Source organism: Petaurus breviceps, unplaced genomic scaffold (genome assembly GCF_028583685.1).
Source record: "Petaurus breviceps papuanus isolate PSGF00001 unplaced genomic scaffold, PetGlider_PUasm1.0 218, whole genome shotgun sequence".
Classification (NCBI taxonomy): domain Eukaryota; kingdom Metazoa; phylum Chordata; class Mammalia; order Diprotodontia; family Petauridae; genus Petaurus; species Petaurus breviceps.
This window is the reverse complement of record NW_027185872.1, coordinates 726,699-743,426: the sequence shown is the minus strand read 5'-3', so window position 1 is coordinate 743,426 and position 16,728 is coordinate 726,699. Positions and strand designations below refer to the sequence as shown.

Genomic DNA, 16,728 nt, shown 5'->3' with positions numbered 1-16,728 from the left:
TTTATTCTACTGGCCTCATGGAAATCCCAACACATTAAGGTTTAGCAAGGATGGTGACTAAGGCTATGCAAAGCAGCAGTGGCTGGCTTATTAGAGGAGGTCAGGACCCCAGGTGGGACCTTGGACAGTCAGAACCATCCCCCTCTGGGACCCCTCTCACAAATGGCCACAAATGGCCAGGTCCAAGAGAGTATGAGGAAAACAATGCACCCTCTGCCCTCCACCTGAAAAGCCAGCTGGCCCTCAAGTCTCAGGGCATGACTGTAAAGAGAAATAGCAAACCCAAGAGGACAGTGTCATTGGACACAATATTACAAGTGAAGAAAAAGGGGAAACAAAGGTTTTGGAAAGTAAGTAAGAATGTGGACAACATGCTGAGAGCAGCTTCTTTGGATTCTTTGTAAGACCAGCCCTTCTAATGTGTATGAGGATGTGCTTGGTGACTGAATGTGTTTACAGAGGGTCAAACAATACAGAATCACTCTCAGCTCCTCCATGGTGGGCAGGCCAAGCTTGTGCAGATTACTTATTAGTCCAAACAGAGCCATTCTGTAGTAAGTGCAGCTAAACACTTTCTCCTTAGATTGTTAATGTGCTTAAAGAAGTTTTCAGTGACAACTAGCAAACAACATGATGATTTTTCATCATGACCTACGTACAGTAACATAGTAAGTCATGCCACAATAATCTCAGCATTGTTTGGAGGTTTTATTTGTTTTTCTTAGGGGAAGAAGATAGAGTCAGTGAAAACAGATAACAGGAATGTCATGAAAATCTAAGAAAAGGGCATCAGAGAGGGTAAGGCATAGTCATGCAGTCTGAAGATGAGCCAAGACAAACTTTAGAGAAATGCCCATTCCAAACAACCTCAGCAAGGATCCTTGGCTTCTCAGTGGCCCTGCCCCTCTGTGAGAGACAATGTGCCCAGTCAGCCATGTGTTCACTATCCCCAAAGTTCCGAATGCTCACCCCAGAGATACGTGTTGGTAAAGAAGGAATAGACTGGCAAAGTCAAGCTCCTTCCTCCTAGTCATCACAAATGGCCAGAAAAATGAGAGAAGAAGCAAGCTTACAAGCCATTAGTTAGCAGGAGTGGAGTCAGGAGGGCAGATTGCTAGGGGAGGGCTTCGGAGACCCCTGAGGAGCCAATGTGGCAGAGGCGATACCAGGTACAAGAGGGAGACTTTCCAAAGTACAAGAAAGCACTCTGGGAAGATATAGCAGGTACCACTTCCTGTTAGTATACAAATTTCCAATCCAATCTATGGGGAATTTTGTTGGCCTTCTTCTTTGCTTAGCAATACAGGTCTGATTTTAGAATAGAAGGCACAGAAAAAAAAAATGTTATTTCTTTGGATAGTCACCATACCAAGAATGACCAATTATAAGAACATGTCTCTTCTCCAGTGAGCAGCAGCGGTATGTTAAGTAGACTGCTCAGCTGCATATACTTTTAGTCCTTTCAAATAACTGTTTTCAGCACACAATACAGATTTCAGTGACCCACATTACTACAGGCAATTAGATGAAACACAGAATTTGGGTGCTATCATTATTGGGAAACAAATACAGTTAAATATGGTAGGGGCACAGCCATCTCTGAATCACAAAAGCATCACATTTTATTGCTGGAAGGTCCTTCCAAGGTCATGTAATGAAACCGCATCACTTTAGAAATGAGGATCAGAGGAATACGGAGAGTCAGTGACTGGTCTAAGATCACAATGCAAACGAAAGGCAGGAGGAACCTGAATCCAAATTCTTTCAGAGATTCTGAGCCACCTCCCCACACAGCCCACACAAACATCAGACAGGCCACAAGGGCCAGAGCCACACAACTGCTCTTTACAACACTGCTGTTCCTCAGCTGCTCTCGGAGGGTGGCCACCGACAGAACAGAAGGGCTGCGAAGACCCGAACAGTGAATTTTAAGTCTGGGGCATCCCCTCGGGGTGGTCCGCTCGGCCTGTGAAGAGGGGCCGAGCTGCTGCACACACTGCAGGCCCACAACACTCCCTTATCTAGGAGAAAAGTCTTCGTGACCATCACAGCTGACCCAACATGGAAGGACTTACCTTGTTCAGGGAAGAGAGATTACACAAACTCTGAGGCCCCTCCCAGTGCGAAAAGTGGCATGAAATCATTACCAAATCCATACATTTTGGCACAGTCACACGTAAAGCTGATCTGTCATCTTCATAAAAGCAAATTTCTTGCAATTTCACTTGTTACGATTAAACCATGACTATTTTAATAAGCAACCTCAAAATTTCAAATTGTTTTTAACATATTAGGTTGAAGTTTAAAAAAACTTAAAGCCCTTACCATCCATATGACATACTGATTAATATAATCAGGATCACTGAGTTGGTTTATTAATGGAAGAAAAATTCCACGTGCAAGGATTTCCTGAAAACAAACAAAACACATGTAAATCATTCCTACTTTTCATTTGTACAATATGTTTATTAACGATTCTTATTCTTTCAGGAACTCAAAAACTGCTCCACAAAGCATGTTTATAAATATTTTATGATTTTATATAATTATTTATAATATATAATTATATTATATAATATATGTAATATTATATTATATAATAAATATTATGTTATATAATATATGTAATATTATATAATAATAAATATTATGTTATATAATATAATATATAATATTATAAAACCTTCAAATAGTCAGCAAGAAAGGATTTCAGAGACATTAGCATGGATTCTACCAAGTGACAATCTTGCTTTGCTGGGGTCCCCACCAGCTCCTGAATGCAAAACTGGCCCCTCAGCCCGGACACCTGAAGCATTGCTCAGTTTCTGCCCCACAGAAACACTTTCCTGAACATTCCCTCCCAGCAATGTGTACAGTCTACATCCAGGGTTCTCAAAATGTAATTAGGGGACTCGTCAAAGGATCCAAGACCCTTCCAATGGGTTCATGAGGGCAAAACTATTTTCAAAATAGAACTAAAATGTTTTTATATTTAATATAGCAAATATAGTAGATAAAACCCATGTTTTTGTATTTAATACAGTAGATAAAACCCACATAAACACAAGTTCTTTGGGGGGAGGGCTTCATCTTTTCAAGTATAAAGGGGCCCTCTGCAGACTGCTGGCCCATACCAAGCATATAGCACTCTCCTGCCTTTTCCTGCTTCTCAGTAAGCTCCAGGTGGACAGAGACACCACCATCATCCCATCTGTGTCTTCAGATCAACAAGCACATGCAGCACTCAGGCCACTATCTGCTGAACAAATGAAAGGAGCAGGAAGAATGGGGCTCGACTTTTCTCCTTCCTCTGTCTCGGGCCTGGAGAGTGGCCCCAGATCCACAACACAGAGTGAGGAAGGCCTTCACAGACTCTGCTGGAAGTCTCTGGAGAGCAGGATGCAAAGGTTACTCATGACTCATGTGATAGTAAGAAAGAGGGAGAGGAGCCTGGGGGAACTGGACTGTGAAACCCAGGGAATGCCAGCACATGAACCTTGTTCTCGCAAGTGAGCGAGATGAGGACTACTGAGACCCGGGGACCAGTGGCACAAATGGCTGGTCCACTCCAGACATCCCGTCTGAGAAAGAACGCCGTGCTGAAGAGAGAGGAACCAAGGGGTTGGAGTAGGAGATGGCAGGCCACAGAAGGGTGGGTGGAGGGAGCTACGGATGCTGAGCTTGGGGCAGACTGTCTCTGAATACCTGCCTGTGCTTAGGAGCAGAGCCGGAAATAATAAAGCAATGCAGAGAAGCGACACAAGTGGAGATGTCAGCCTGCCATTTGGAAAGTGTGCCAACAAAGGCATCTGTGCTCACATGGGCAGAGCTGCCACAGCAGTAGGTGCCCTGTGCCCCCTCCCTGGGGAAAGAAGTCAGTCACTACCACCTAGGGAAGGGCCTGCAGACAGGCCCAGCAAATGGGCTGCTGGTGGGCATGGTCTCTGCAATGGACTTTTCCCATCACTGTTTCTTTTTCAGGTTGCAGGCTTCAATCAGAGACAGAACAAAGAAATGATCGTGAAGAAAGAAGATGATAGTAAAGAAAGCTCATAAAAAGAAAAGGTTAGGGGATTCCTTAAGGGCTGGGCCCCCTCAAAGGCAGAGACAGCCTCCCTCCTGTCTCTGCATTCCTAGGGTCCAGCCCTGTCCTGGGCACATAGTAGGCACTTAATAAAATGCTTACTCATCAACTGGTTGAAAGGAGGCTCAAATTCCTGGCTTGGTCTTTTTGTCTGTTCCTTGGGCTCCTTTCCTAAATGTATTAGATGACAGGGGCATCTCCAAAGTTTGTGTTAAGTAAAAGGTATTTTACCCAGACATTACACAGACCCTTCCAGGCCTAGCCAAAGAGAACTTCCCCACTGTCCTTAGCTATTCAGAGAAGAGGTGAACACACACTTCTGGGTTTTCTGGGGCCTCCAGAGTCAAAGCTGATCACTCTCTCCAGTTATCCCTTGGGGAGTTAAGAGAACTTGAGAATGAGCGGCAGAGGCTCCAGGGGTTTCCTCCTCAGTTTCACAAGAAGAGAGGCTGAGTCTCACTGTTTGAGGGGCTGGGTCTTTCAATGCCTTCTTACAATGACTCTGCTCCTCATCCCCCTTGCTATTTTCACTCTCCAGTGGAAGAGAAGAAAGGGGAATAACATAAGATTGGGGGACCGTTGGGATCCTGGGGGTCACTGGCTCTCCTCTCCTTACACTCTAAGACAGTGTCTCTTTCCTACACATAGAAGAACTCACTCAACATTACACAAGAGGTCACGAAGACCACTCCACGGGAGCTGGGGAACTAGCCAATCAACTTTCCTTCAAAAATGGAGTAGTTCTCAAAGGAAGAAAACTCTGTATAAAATACAGAAAAAGGATTGGCAACATGACTGAAAGGTTCTATTAACGTTCATGCCAAAAGCACTAAGCATTTATTCGTCCTCACTGTGTGAAACTCTGGGGATACAGAGAAATGCAGAAACCATCCCTGACCTCAAGGAGTTGACAATCTGATGGGGAAAACAACACACAAACAACTGTACAAATAAGATCGACTCAAGGCCGGCCTGGGGGAAGAGGCTGGGAAACCTCCCCTCGCTGCTGTGCTCTGTTCTCTAAAGTCATTTTCAAAATTTCAGGAGGCCTACCGAGCTGGATGAGAAAACCGAGGGCTGCTGTGGGGGTCAGAGCACCTCATGACAGGCACAACGGTACAACTTCTAAAAGGTGAGTAAAACATCACAGCATCATCTCTGTAAGAGGAGCCCCAATGACAGTGCAGTGACAATGACAACACGTGTGCCTCTCTGCTCTTGGGACAGTGAACCTGCCAGCTGACACGCTGACAGCTTATCCTCGAAGAGCTCTGCGGACTCCCTGCTGTGTCTCTGAAGGAAAGGAGCTGCCACAGTTCTAGACATGAATGAACATTCTCCAATCTAGAAAGGAACTTGGAAGCATGTAACAAAGGCTACAAGAACGTTCATCATTTTTCATTCCACCCTTGGAAATATATTCCAATGAATTAATACAAAAGATCAAAAAATGTGTAAAAAGATGTTCCACAGGAGTGTCGTTTATACCAAAAAATTGGAAATCATCCCAACGCCCCCTGGGTGCACCCTGAGAAGCTGCCCATCGTGGGACATAAGTTGACACAAAGAGTGTAAACTCAAATGAAAAGCAGAAGGAGACAATACTGTGAATGCTGATGACACTAGTACACACACACTTGTGCGTGCCTGCACAAGTGTGTGCGTGTGTCCACAGACCGAGACAACCACCAGACAGAAACGGATGACCACACGCCACCCTCCCTGTGCTCGGGTCTGGGCACAGCCCAGGGCACACCAACAGAACTCTGCTCCCTCCAGGAACTTGATTCTGCTGCAGGATCTCTGACGGAGGAAAAAGCCTGGCAGTGCATTTAAAGCAACACTGAAGGAAGCTCTGGTGAAAGTCAAACATGGGAGAAATGGTCGGTGTGGGGGGTGAGCACAAGAACCACGGCCAGAAACTCGGCTTTCAGCCAGTAAGGTGTGTCTCCGGGGGCTGTCCTCATACCCCTCCCACATAAATCACGAGCAGTTTGTTCACCAGCCTCAATGATTCCAGCATGAGAGGAAGGCACAGTCCAAGCTGCCTGGCTTCCTTCGGCCACCCTGGGCATTCCTCATTTGGCTCTGATCAGAACGATGCGTTTGGGTGTGGGCACAGATTAAGAAATACATTCACATACCTGAGTGTCAGGGGAGGGCCACCAAGATGGCAAAGACACATGGATCCACACCCTATCACCATTCCTATAAGAACTGGGGCTGCAGAGCTTGGAGAAGAGAAGCCTCAGAAGGAAGGAACACTGGCTTCAAGGATGTCAAGGACCAGCATGTCCAAGACAGACTGTGTAGTTTGGTGGCCGAGGGCAAAACCAAAGGAAATGGGGAGAAAAGGAAGGGGGAGTTGAAAAGAGGCCAGGATACATCTGATGCCCTGTCAAGCCTTCACATGACAAGAGCTCACCTAGAGAAGTGGCTGTCCCAAGATGGGCAGTCTGCCCTCTTGGGATATCTTCAAGAGGAAGCTGGACACTCACAAGACACAGCGGGGGTTGGGGGGGGGGGGGTGTGGGGGAATGCCTTCCCTGGGGGGGGGTGGAGGGATATGCAGACTTCTGATGGCCTGACTTCTACGATTCTGGGATTCTGATGCAATGTAACAATATGGTAATACTAGGTCCTTCCCTGTGCCATCTACCAAGCTGGGGAGGGCACAAAGCCAGCTTCTTTGCATGCACCCATTCAGCCAAGACAGAGGTTTCTGCTCACCCTGACAAAGTATCGCATGATCTTGTTCTGGAAGTCTCCAGGAGGTAGCAACAGATACAGTAAAACCTCACACAGATCCCTAAGGAACCCTAGAAGGCAAAGAAAAAACCATCAGTCACAACACTGTCCGAGTAAACAGAGCTCCCAAGTCCCGCAACTCTTCCTGCTGGAAATGTATGTTCCAGGGCAGGAAACTTCCCCTCCAGGACATGGTGAGGCCTATTTAAATGGTGTATTACTGATCATTTTCCTACTTATCATTGCTTCAGACTTTTCCTGCCTTTAAAATACTAATTCTGTGGGTGCTCCTTATGTACTAAACATTCCTGAGACATCTTCTCTCACAAGAATACCTCTCCAGTTCTAACCGTGACAGCTTGCGACTTTGGTGACAAGCACACACCAGTACAGATCCACAAAGTATACACTTCTCCACTGTTCTCCACATAAGATACTGTGCATTAATCATCCTGAGACAAGTTGAATTCTTTAGTTTTAACCACGAATCCACTGAATGTTATGTAGAATTTAAACTATGAAAGACTTCGTTTTCTTCCAAAGAAGAGTTCACATGCTTGACTATCTGTCTTCTTGCACAAACAAATACCAGTCTTTTCAATGTGGGAGGAACAAGAAGATTTTAAGAAAAAGCTACAAACGATATACTCAAGAAATCCTGGCAAAGTTTTAGTCAATTTCTTTCTATTCCTTCCCAGTGAATAATCACAAAGGAAAACACTAGTTTCATGTGCTTTTCCTGTGTTTAAAAGAATGCACTTTGTATAACAAGGCTGCTCTCTGATTCTCGTTTCTTAATTACAGAGCCAAAGGAAGATACTGATGAAAGTTTCGTCTCACAGAAACACAGGCTCACAGATTTAGAGCTGAATGACAATACCACAAGTCCAATCTCCTTCATCGTTAGTTCAACAGAAAGAGCAGCTCTATATCAAGATTCATGTGTTAAAAGAAGAATAAAAAGGGTTTTAGGAGAGTTTTACTTGCAATAGCATATAGTTTGAAGTGGCCACATTACAAGAGCATTGAACTATACTACTCCAGTCAAAACCTTTAGGAAAAAATAAAAGTTCAAGTTGCCTCAGCAATATTTTTAGTTCTGCTTTTAAATCAATGTGTTTGGGCACAAAAACTATTTTTACAACCCAAGGTTCATTTACACAGAAATTCATTTAAAGAAAAAAGTCAAAAGGCAACCAATTTAATGCTGCTTACAATGAAAACAATGAGCAGCATCCCACCAAAATACATCCTGGAATCTTAGAAAGAGAAGTGCAGTTAATTTCATTTTAGAGTCATGTGCTAGACATGCCAAAGATACTTATTTATTAAGAGTATTGGAGGAGTCAGGTCAGAGGAGGTGTCCTCGCCCCACCCACAACTTCTCACCTTTAGGACTCTCTTAATTCCTGAGAATTCCTAATACATTTGGCCTTACGTGTGTCTCACACTCTACCCCTGTTCTGAGTCTTCTCTGAGCAGCTCAAGTCTAACACATCTAATTCCCCATTTCAGAGCATCCCTTTTTCCATATGCAGTCCATATATATATAAGCATCACTTTCAGAAAACCGACAAGGCCCCCAGTCCCAAAAGAAACTTCAGGTCAACTATTATTGCCAGTACAAAACCCATCCTTCCTTTAAGGAGTAGTCTGAATTTCTATTCCCCCTAGAATTTCTTGACAGTAAGGATGGGGCAAAAGCCTCAAAACTAAAGGTTTACACACTGATAATATTAAAAAATCAAATCAAGAGCTAAACACTTGAACTTCTATATCAATGTTCAATTTAGTCAAAGTTCAATTTCTAATAATGTGGCGGATATTTCATGTTTCAGGAAATAACTATTACCTAAAAGAAATCACATTCGTAGTTAAAGCAAAGCCCAGTTAATCCTAAAGCTATTAAACTACTATGAGATTTTGTTTTCAACTTTTAAAATAAGAATAAATGTGACAAAAACTATAATAATGATGGCAATAAGAGAATTTATGTACTACTTTCTGATTTGTAAAGGTCTCTACATACATTATCTCATTTGAGCGGGCCCGGCTGAGGCTGCTCATGATCTGCCAGCAGACATTTTCTTGGCAGGGCCAGTGGTGAGTTTTAAGTCTGCCCACATGTATAGCTCTCTATCCACCAGACCACACTGACTAGCAGGAATCTTAGAAGTGTTTAACTTCATATCCTGAAGACAAATTGTATTAACCATTTCTCAAAATACAAAACAATTTTTTTAAAAAGGTATTACTTCCAAATCCTAGTTAAAGTAATTAATAAATCTAATATCTGAGAGAGGGAAAAGTATGAAACTGTTTCCTCTTCTAGATGGGTCAGTTATAGTCACAGGACAGCAAGAGTAATTAAAACCCACAGGTGATTTCTAACTCAATTTCCAGTCTCGTTTAAGTCAGGGCAGCTAGATGGTGCAGTAAGAACGCCCCGGCCCAGAGTCAGGAGGACCTGGGATCGGTTCCGGCCACAGATACTTAACACCCACAAAAAATAACTGGCCGTGTAACCTTGAGCAAGTTACTTAACCACAATTGCTTAAAAAAAAAAAACTACTAAGTCCACAAGCCCTTCTACAGAGGCTGAGCAGAGAACTCAGAACCTCTGGCTTTCTGTCTCCTCTGCCAGGACACCAACAAGAGGCAAATGGCAAAAAAAGGGCAGCATCCAGAGGGAAGAAAGAGACCTGGGGAACCCCCCACAACCCACCTAAGACCCTGAACAACCAGGAGCAGCAGAACTGCCTGGATGGACCCTGCCACAGAACCAAGGCTCTCAGACCACTGCACTCCACACAGCTGTGTACAAGCACACCTGCCCCCTTCTACCAGAGAGGTGGCCACTGCCCCAGCTTTAGGGAATAAAAAGGACACTCCTGAGAGATGTAATTGCTTTTCCAACATAGTGCATAAAATGAAAACACACATCTGGTCAACAGTCTATCTCCTGTACGCCACCTTCTTGAGGCAAGAGCTCTCCATCAAGCACATGTCCCTTCCACCACTCGGGTGTGGCCTGTGTGGCCACAGGGGAATCACTGCTCCTCTGGGCTGGGCCTCAGAAGGAGGGTCCTTCAAGGGCCAGAGATGTCCTTCAGCTTCAATGCTGGCTCTTTATTTACACCTTTCTGGCTAACTCTTCTTAACCCAGCTTAACTGAGGCCACCACCTTCAGTAGGGTTATAAGAAGGAGAAAAGGAAACCTTCTTCTTCTTTGGGAGAGGTACAGACTAGATCTCGACAAGTGTCCTTCTCCATCTCAACTTCAACTTCAAAGAAGGTCTCGACAAGATCTTCAGCTGAACCTGCAGAAGGGAAATAAGAGTTGGGAGAGCTGAAAGCCGAAGGAGGAGAGCAGAGGCCACCCCCAGCAGGGGGACAAGCTCTACCTTTCGTCTGCTCATCCTTCTCTGTGATCTTCTGCTGGGCTTTCCTGAACACTCGCAGATGGGTACCAAAATCATCCACGATGCGTGTGGTGAAATAAGGCTGCCAGTCTATCTCTTTTGACCTAATGACAAAAACATGAGAGAATGCAGGCATTAACCAACACCGTGCTTTGGATCAAGCCACAGAAATGTTATTTCAAAAACTACAGACAGAAAAGAGGATACAGTGGCCTAGAAAAGAGAAGAGTGAAGTCCGTGACTTCTGAGCTGCTATGTTTGGGGGGGGGGGAGGGGTTTGCTATTGTTATTTCACTATAATTTGTGACCAATGCAATTATTCCTTTCACATGTTTCTCATGAGTCCTGTGGCAGCTACAAGAGCAAGTCAACCATTGTCTCGGGGCCCCATCTTCCTCATATGTAAAAGGAGGTAGTGAGAAGACGGGAAAATGCCATAAGACCCTTCCAGCTTCGGTCACTTCACCAAATCTCCTTCACTCTATGTCCTCTAATACAATAACATACAGGCTTCTCCAGTATAACATATAAAATAAAAAAGAAAGCTTTTTTGTCTGCTATGAATTTGCATTTGTTTGTAGAAGAACCAGTCTGGTCATTGGCATTTTTTTCTCATTCTTTGTTTAATCTATGTGGGGAACTCCATGAAGTGGAAAACTCTCTGTACCTGAAAGAGGCCTGAGGCACCTAACAGAGGCCAAGTGACTTGTCTGTGGTCACACGATGAAAGGTCAGAGGCAAAATTTAAACCTGGGGCACTGTGATCCCTAAGACCCTATGATGGCCTCGCAGAGGCATGAATTCAGGGGGAAAAATGCCAAATGCCCAATGTCTGTTAGACAAAATCAAAGGAACATTGTCACAGCTGCCCCAGGGTCAGTCCATGATCCAAAAAACAATTTGCATTTATCTCTGCAATTAAATCTAGGATAATGAAATAGAATCACTTTCTCAATAATATTTAGCTTAAATTAATTCAATCAATAGACATTTATTAATATCAAAAACTATTTAAAACATATTGATATACACAAAGATAAATGATGAGAAGTCAATAAGTGGACAATCTAATGGATGGGTGGAAGGAGAAGGGGCACCACATGGAAAGGGACTGGACTGGACATCAGAGGGCCCAGCTCTGAATTCAGGCTTTGTCTCTTACTACTGCTGGATCAAGAGCTGGTTTTCTCATAAGAAAAATCTGAGTAGGACTAGAAGCTAAGTCACTTCCAATTCAAAGCCTATGAGCCTATGAAACTCGGGTCAACAAAGGATTCCTGTACAACCCACCGAGTGGAGAATCAACAACTAAATAACGATATGCTAGCTCCTGCCATCTGCCCTGTTTCTTTAAGTGTGAATTTTTAAGCAGAAGGAGGGGGAGGAAGGAGTGACGGAAGTGACTGGGTTCTAGCGGAGGGTACTGAGAGCCAGCCCAAGGAGGATCCAAGTCTGTGCTTATCTCAGCAGGTCATGGCAGGAAGAGACATGTAAAACGGCATGGGAATCACCAAGGCTTTAACTGGAAGACAGGGAACTCTGGCTGTTACTTGCTTATTAAAAAAAAAAAAAAATACTATCATTAATCCAACTTAGAGTTTACCCAGAAGCTACTATTAGTAAAAATGAGTAAACTAGCAAAGGCTCATGGCATTATAGTCAATCATAATATAAAAATGAAGCATTATCAATGTAGAACATTGGAAAAACTAGTAGAGAGTAGAGAACAGTGGCAGGGATCCAGTGGAGGCAATGGATACAATCAGACAGCAGGGAATCGGATCATGCTGTGGCCAGATGTTTCAATGGTGCTTATAACGTCTGCAGAAGTCCTGACACACACTGAATCTCATCTAGTTCTTACAATTATCTTCCACAACAAGACCTACAAGCCTTTCTCTACTATGGCTAATAAAACATCCCCCAACTTATACATGTGCAAGGAAGACATCTCAAAATGGCCAGCCTTAACACAGGTCATCAACTTTAGAAAAAGACCTGTGTCCCCCAAGCCAGAGACCAGCAGAAGCTGTCTTTAGTAATCAGTATAAAAATGATTTTCAGATGTGGCCGTATTTATCAGTTTTATAAAAATAAGTATACTATTCAGAAACAGTTTATTATAGTCCTTGAAAGGAGGTTTATTGTAACAGATTTTGAAGAGAGAATACTAAACCATGAATCAGGTACCATCTGTTCTCCACTCCCTAGTATTTTCTGTAATTTGCTGATATTTAAGCCCATGCTGATACCTTCCAATTTAATATACGTTAAGCACAGGTGAATTCACTACATAGGGAGTACATGACCAAGTATTATAACTAATGAAAATGTATAAGCATTACGGTTATACTAAAAACTGAGATTATTAGCCAAAAAATGCCATTTTTTGCTGACTGTACAAATGCCTGTAATGGGGACATTCGGGAAGAAGGGCATTTCACATATTCACTCAAAGGACCTAGTTCCAACAATCACAAAACCGGGGAAATGATTCAAGAACAAAGTCAAAGACTGCTTCCAAAAGTACCGGCCATATCAAGATCCAAGTACGGTTTTCAGCAGACATGGTGGCCCAAGTTCTGTACAAAGAAACTGATTGTAGGAGTCTGTCTATCCAGCACCTTTCTGATCTTACTCATCAATCATCTTCTATTTTGTTCACAGAACTTCGGAGCGGGGAAAGCACCCACCCCTGTAACTTCAGCTAAGCTTTGTGACAGAGTAGAGGTCAAGAAGGCCTGGCTTCAAGTCTTCCCATGTAACTCTCCATGACATCAATGACAGGAGCACCAGTCTCCATGGAGCAAGCAGAATCCCACACTGGGAGGTCCCCACATCGATTACCTCATCTTTACAGGCCCAAGATGGTGAAGGCACGATTAGAGGGCAGGCACCAACACAGCTAAAGCTGCCCGATGACTTAGTGAGACAATGCCTGTGTATTAACCCCTTACAATCCAGCTTCAGACCTCGCCATTCTCCCGAAGCTTTTCTTGCCAAAGTCCCAAATGATCTCTCAGCTGCCAGACCCAACCTCCATCTCTTTCCCCTTGGCTACCCTGGCTCACTCCCTCCTCCACTCTTCCCTCTAGGTTTCTGCCCACTCTCTTGCGGTTTTCCTCCCACCTCTGACCACTCCTTACTCTCCCTCAGTCTCCTTGGCTCCAGACCCTATCGTCCAAGCGTCCCTCAGGGCTCTCTCCTGGGTTCTGTTCTCTACGCTTCTCCCCCTGCACCACTCCCTCCCTGTTCTCATCAGCTCCCAAGGACCATCTATCTCTATGCTGATGATTCTCAAACCTACCGTCTTGCCCCAGTCTCTTTGCTGACCTCCAACCTCACATCTTCAACTGCCTTCCAGACATCTTAAACCAAATTAACATCCAGGAGACGTCTTAAACTCATTATGTCCAAAACAGAAGTCATGATCTTTCCCTCTAAAGCTTCCCCCTTTCCTTCCTTCCTATTACTCTATAGGACAACACTATCCTCCCAGGTTCCTCAGGCTCACAACTAGATTCCTCACTGTCTATTTTCACTCCCATGTCTGTCTAGGGTCTTATAGAGGTCTGTTGATCTCCTCTCCACAACCTCCCTCAACTGTGCCCCATTCTCTTCTCTGACACATCCCCCAGCCTGGTGCAGGCCCTCCTCACCTCATGCCCAGACTACTGCAGTGACCTGCTTTGGCGTCTGCTGGCCTTAAGTCTCTCCCCACTTGTGTCCGTCCTCCATTCAGCCACCAAAATAATTTTCCTAAAGCTCAGACCTAATCATGCTACATCCCACTACTCAATAAACTCCAGTGACTCCCTCTTGCCTTCAGGTTCAAAAACAAAACCCTCTGTTTGCCATTCAAAGACCTAGCTCCCTCTTACCTCCCCAGTCTTCCCATACCTCATTCCCTCAATACATTACCCTTCTATCCAACGACACTAGTCTCCTGGCTGTTCCACAAACAAGACACTCCATCTCTTAGTACTGGGAATTCTCCATAGCTCTCCCCCCATGGCCGGAACTCTTCCCCCTCCTCCACTCCAATTCCTGAGGTTCCCCCCCCAACTTCCTTTAAGTCCCAACTAAAATCACATCTTTAACTGGAAACCTTCTTCAACCCCTCTTAATTCTCATGCTTCTCCCATTAATTCGTCACTATTTTTCATGCAGACAGCTTGCTTTGTATATACTGGCTTGCGTACTGTCCCACTCAGACTAGAAGCTTCATGAGGGCAGAGCTGTCCTCTATCTCTCTTCAGGATCCCCAGTGCCTGGCACAGAGAAGGTGCTTAAGAAATGTTGACTCATTCCTACTAGGTGACCTCTAATATCCTTCCAACCACTTTGACAACTCTGTGAACTTAAAAATAGTATGGCACTATTTTAATTACTATAAGAGCTACAAGGATACCTGATTACAGCAAACTAGAGTTGAGAGTTACATATCAGGCTCCAGAAGCTTCTCTCTCCCCCACAACAGTCTCAACAAATGGTAAGAGGTGGCAAACAAGCCACGCGGTCACGATTCCACGCTCCCAGCAAAGCTTGTCCTCCCCTCCTGGCATGCAGATGCACCGCTGCCCCGACTGAGGCTGCCAGAGACAGAGGTAACAAACGGATCTGCTTCCATGCTCCAGCCCCTCAGGGGCATCATCAGCAAAGCCCAGGTTCTAGCCCTCGAATGTTTCTGCCCCTGACGTTGTTGAGCGGGTCCACGACCAGTCATGGCTCACAAGCCTTCCTCTGACACTTCCTTCATTTCTTCCTCAGACTCATCACTCAATCAGTACAAGCACTTGGCTTCTAGTCCTGGGACACCCACAATGAAGAAGCCTCTGTTATTGCATCCACAGAATGCGGGGGCTGCCTGCACTGCCCCCACTGGGGACTGTGGGGAGGAGGGACACACTCTGGACACATCAAAGTGCCACGCTAAGGAGGAAGTGACAAAATCAGGACGCCAATGTTCAAGCTAGTGAGAAAGAGAAAACCCTTGCTCAAACACCAATAAAAATGGCAGCTTCGGGGCAGCCAGGTAGCACAGCGAGTAAGAGCACCGGCTCCAGTGTTGAGAAGACCTGGAGATCGAATCCCGGGCTCAGACACTTAGCACCCACCCAGAAACACCTGGCCATGTAACCTTGAGCAAGTTACTTAACCCCAATTGCTTAGGGGCGGCCAGGTGGCTCAGCGAGTAAGAGCACCGGCTCCAGTGTCGGGATGACCTGGATCAAATCTGGGCTCAGATACTCAGCACCACACCCAGAAATAATAACTGGCCATGTAACCTTGAGCAAGTTACTTAACCCCAATTGCTTTAAAAAAAAAAAATGGCAGCTTCTGGGCAGGGCCTTTCAAAGGCAACTTGTCCTTGGTGGCGGAAAGAGGTCTTTCCACACAGTGAGAAACAAAAGTCTAAGAGATGCACAGCAACCTAATGAGAAATGAAATATGCATCTTAAAATTGGTCTGCACTTCTTAAGTTTTTAGAAGGCCCATATTCAAGTGATTCAAGGAGGCAGCAGCTTCATGGCAATTCCCACAAGTAAACAGTCAAAATGGAGTCAAGGCTGAAGCGCATGCATTTACTCACTCACTCAACAAGTACTTTCTGGGCATCTACTCTGTTCAAGGTATTAGTTTGGGTGAATCAAGCAAAATGACATTTTCTTACCATAAAGCCAGCTAATCAATGGAAAAAGCCAGAAGAGAAAGCTTTTCCTTGGAATTCAATGAAGTAATCCCAGACAATCAGAAATGCAAGACTCATGTAAGTTTCCCAAGTCAAATGACAATTCTCCCTCTAACAGAATAAAAACCAAATTTAGAACATTCTAATCCCAAGGTAGGTCATCTGGATCTAATTAACACTCCCTGAGAGCTGTTAAAAATAATTACAAGTCAAGTAGAACATTCAAAACGTGTGGGGAATTTTACCATAGAAAACAAACAGAATCAAGATTCGGCACCGTCTCATCAGAGAATCGCAAAGCATCTGTGCCCTCCCAGCTGCCGGCTTCCCTGGACAAGGTCAAACACCAGACTGTGCAGGCCAGGAGGGGAAAGGCCCCAGTGCCAGGCTGGCCTCAAAAGCCCACTCGGCTTCCTCATCTGTCAATCAAGGACAGGAAGAGCCCCTCCCTCCCAGGGCTGTGCTGAGGGTCTAAAGAGATCATAGCTGTAAGGTGCTTAGCACAAAGGCCGGCATACAGCAAGCACTGTAAAAATGTTTATTATTGGGGAGGCTAGGTGGCACAGTGAATGGAGCACTGACCCTGCAGTGAGGAGGACCTGAGTTCAAATCCAGTCTCAGACACCTAACACACACACACACACACACACACACACACACACAAACAACTAGCCGTGTGACCTTGGGCAAAGTCACTTAACCCCAACTGCCCTACTTTTCCCCCTCCAAAAAAGCAAAAGAAAAGTTATCATCATGATCATTAGTCGGTTCTCTAATTGGGA

General features: G+C 44.7%; 1 protein-coding gene across 5 annotated transcripts in view; it reads right to left on the bottom strand.

The window, feature by feature from the left end:
* SNX13 (sorting nexin 13) overlaps positions 1-16,728 on the bottom strand; it is a 122,990-nt gene that overhangs the window by 59,474 nt on the left and 46,788 nt on the right. For all 5 annotated transcript variants that reach the window (XM_069094426.1, XM_069094427.1, XM_069094424.1 and 2 more), the window contains 4 exons: positions 10,237-10,358; positions 10,051-10,152; positions 6,815-6,903; positions 2,326-2,409 (listed from right to left, as the gene is read on the bottom strand). In XM_069094426.1, coding sequence (XP_068950527.1) covers positions 2,326-2,409; positions 6,815-6,903; positions 10,051-10,152; positions 10,237-10,358 — 397 coding nt within the window. The remainder of the gene's footprint in view (positions 1-2,325; positions 2,410-6,814; positions 6,904-10,050; positions 10,153-10,236; positions 10,359-16,728) is intronic.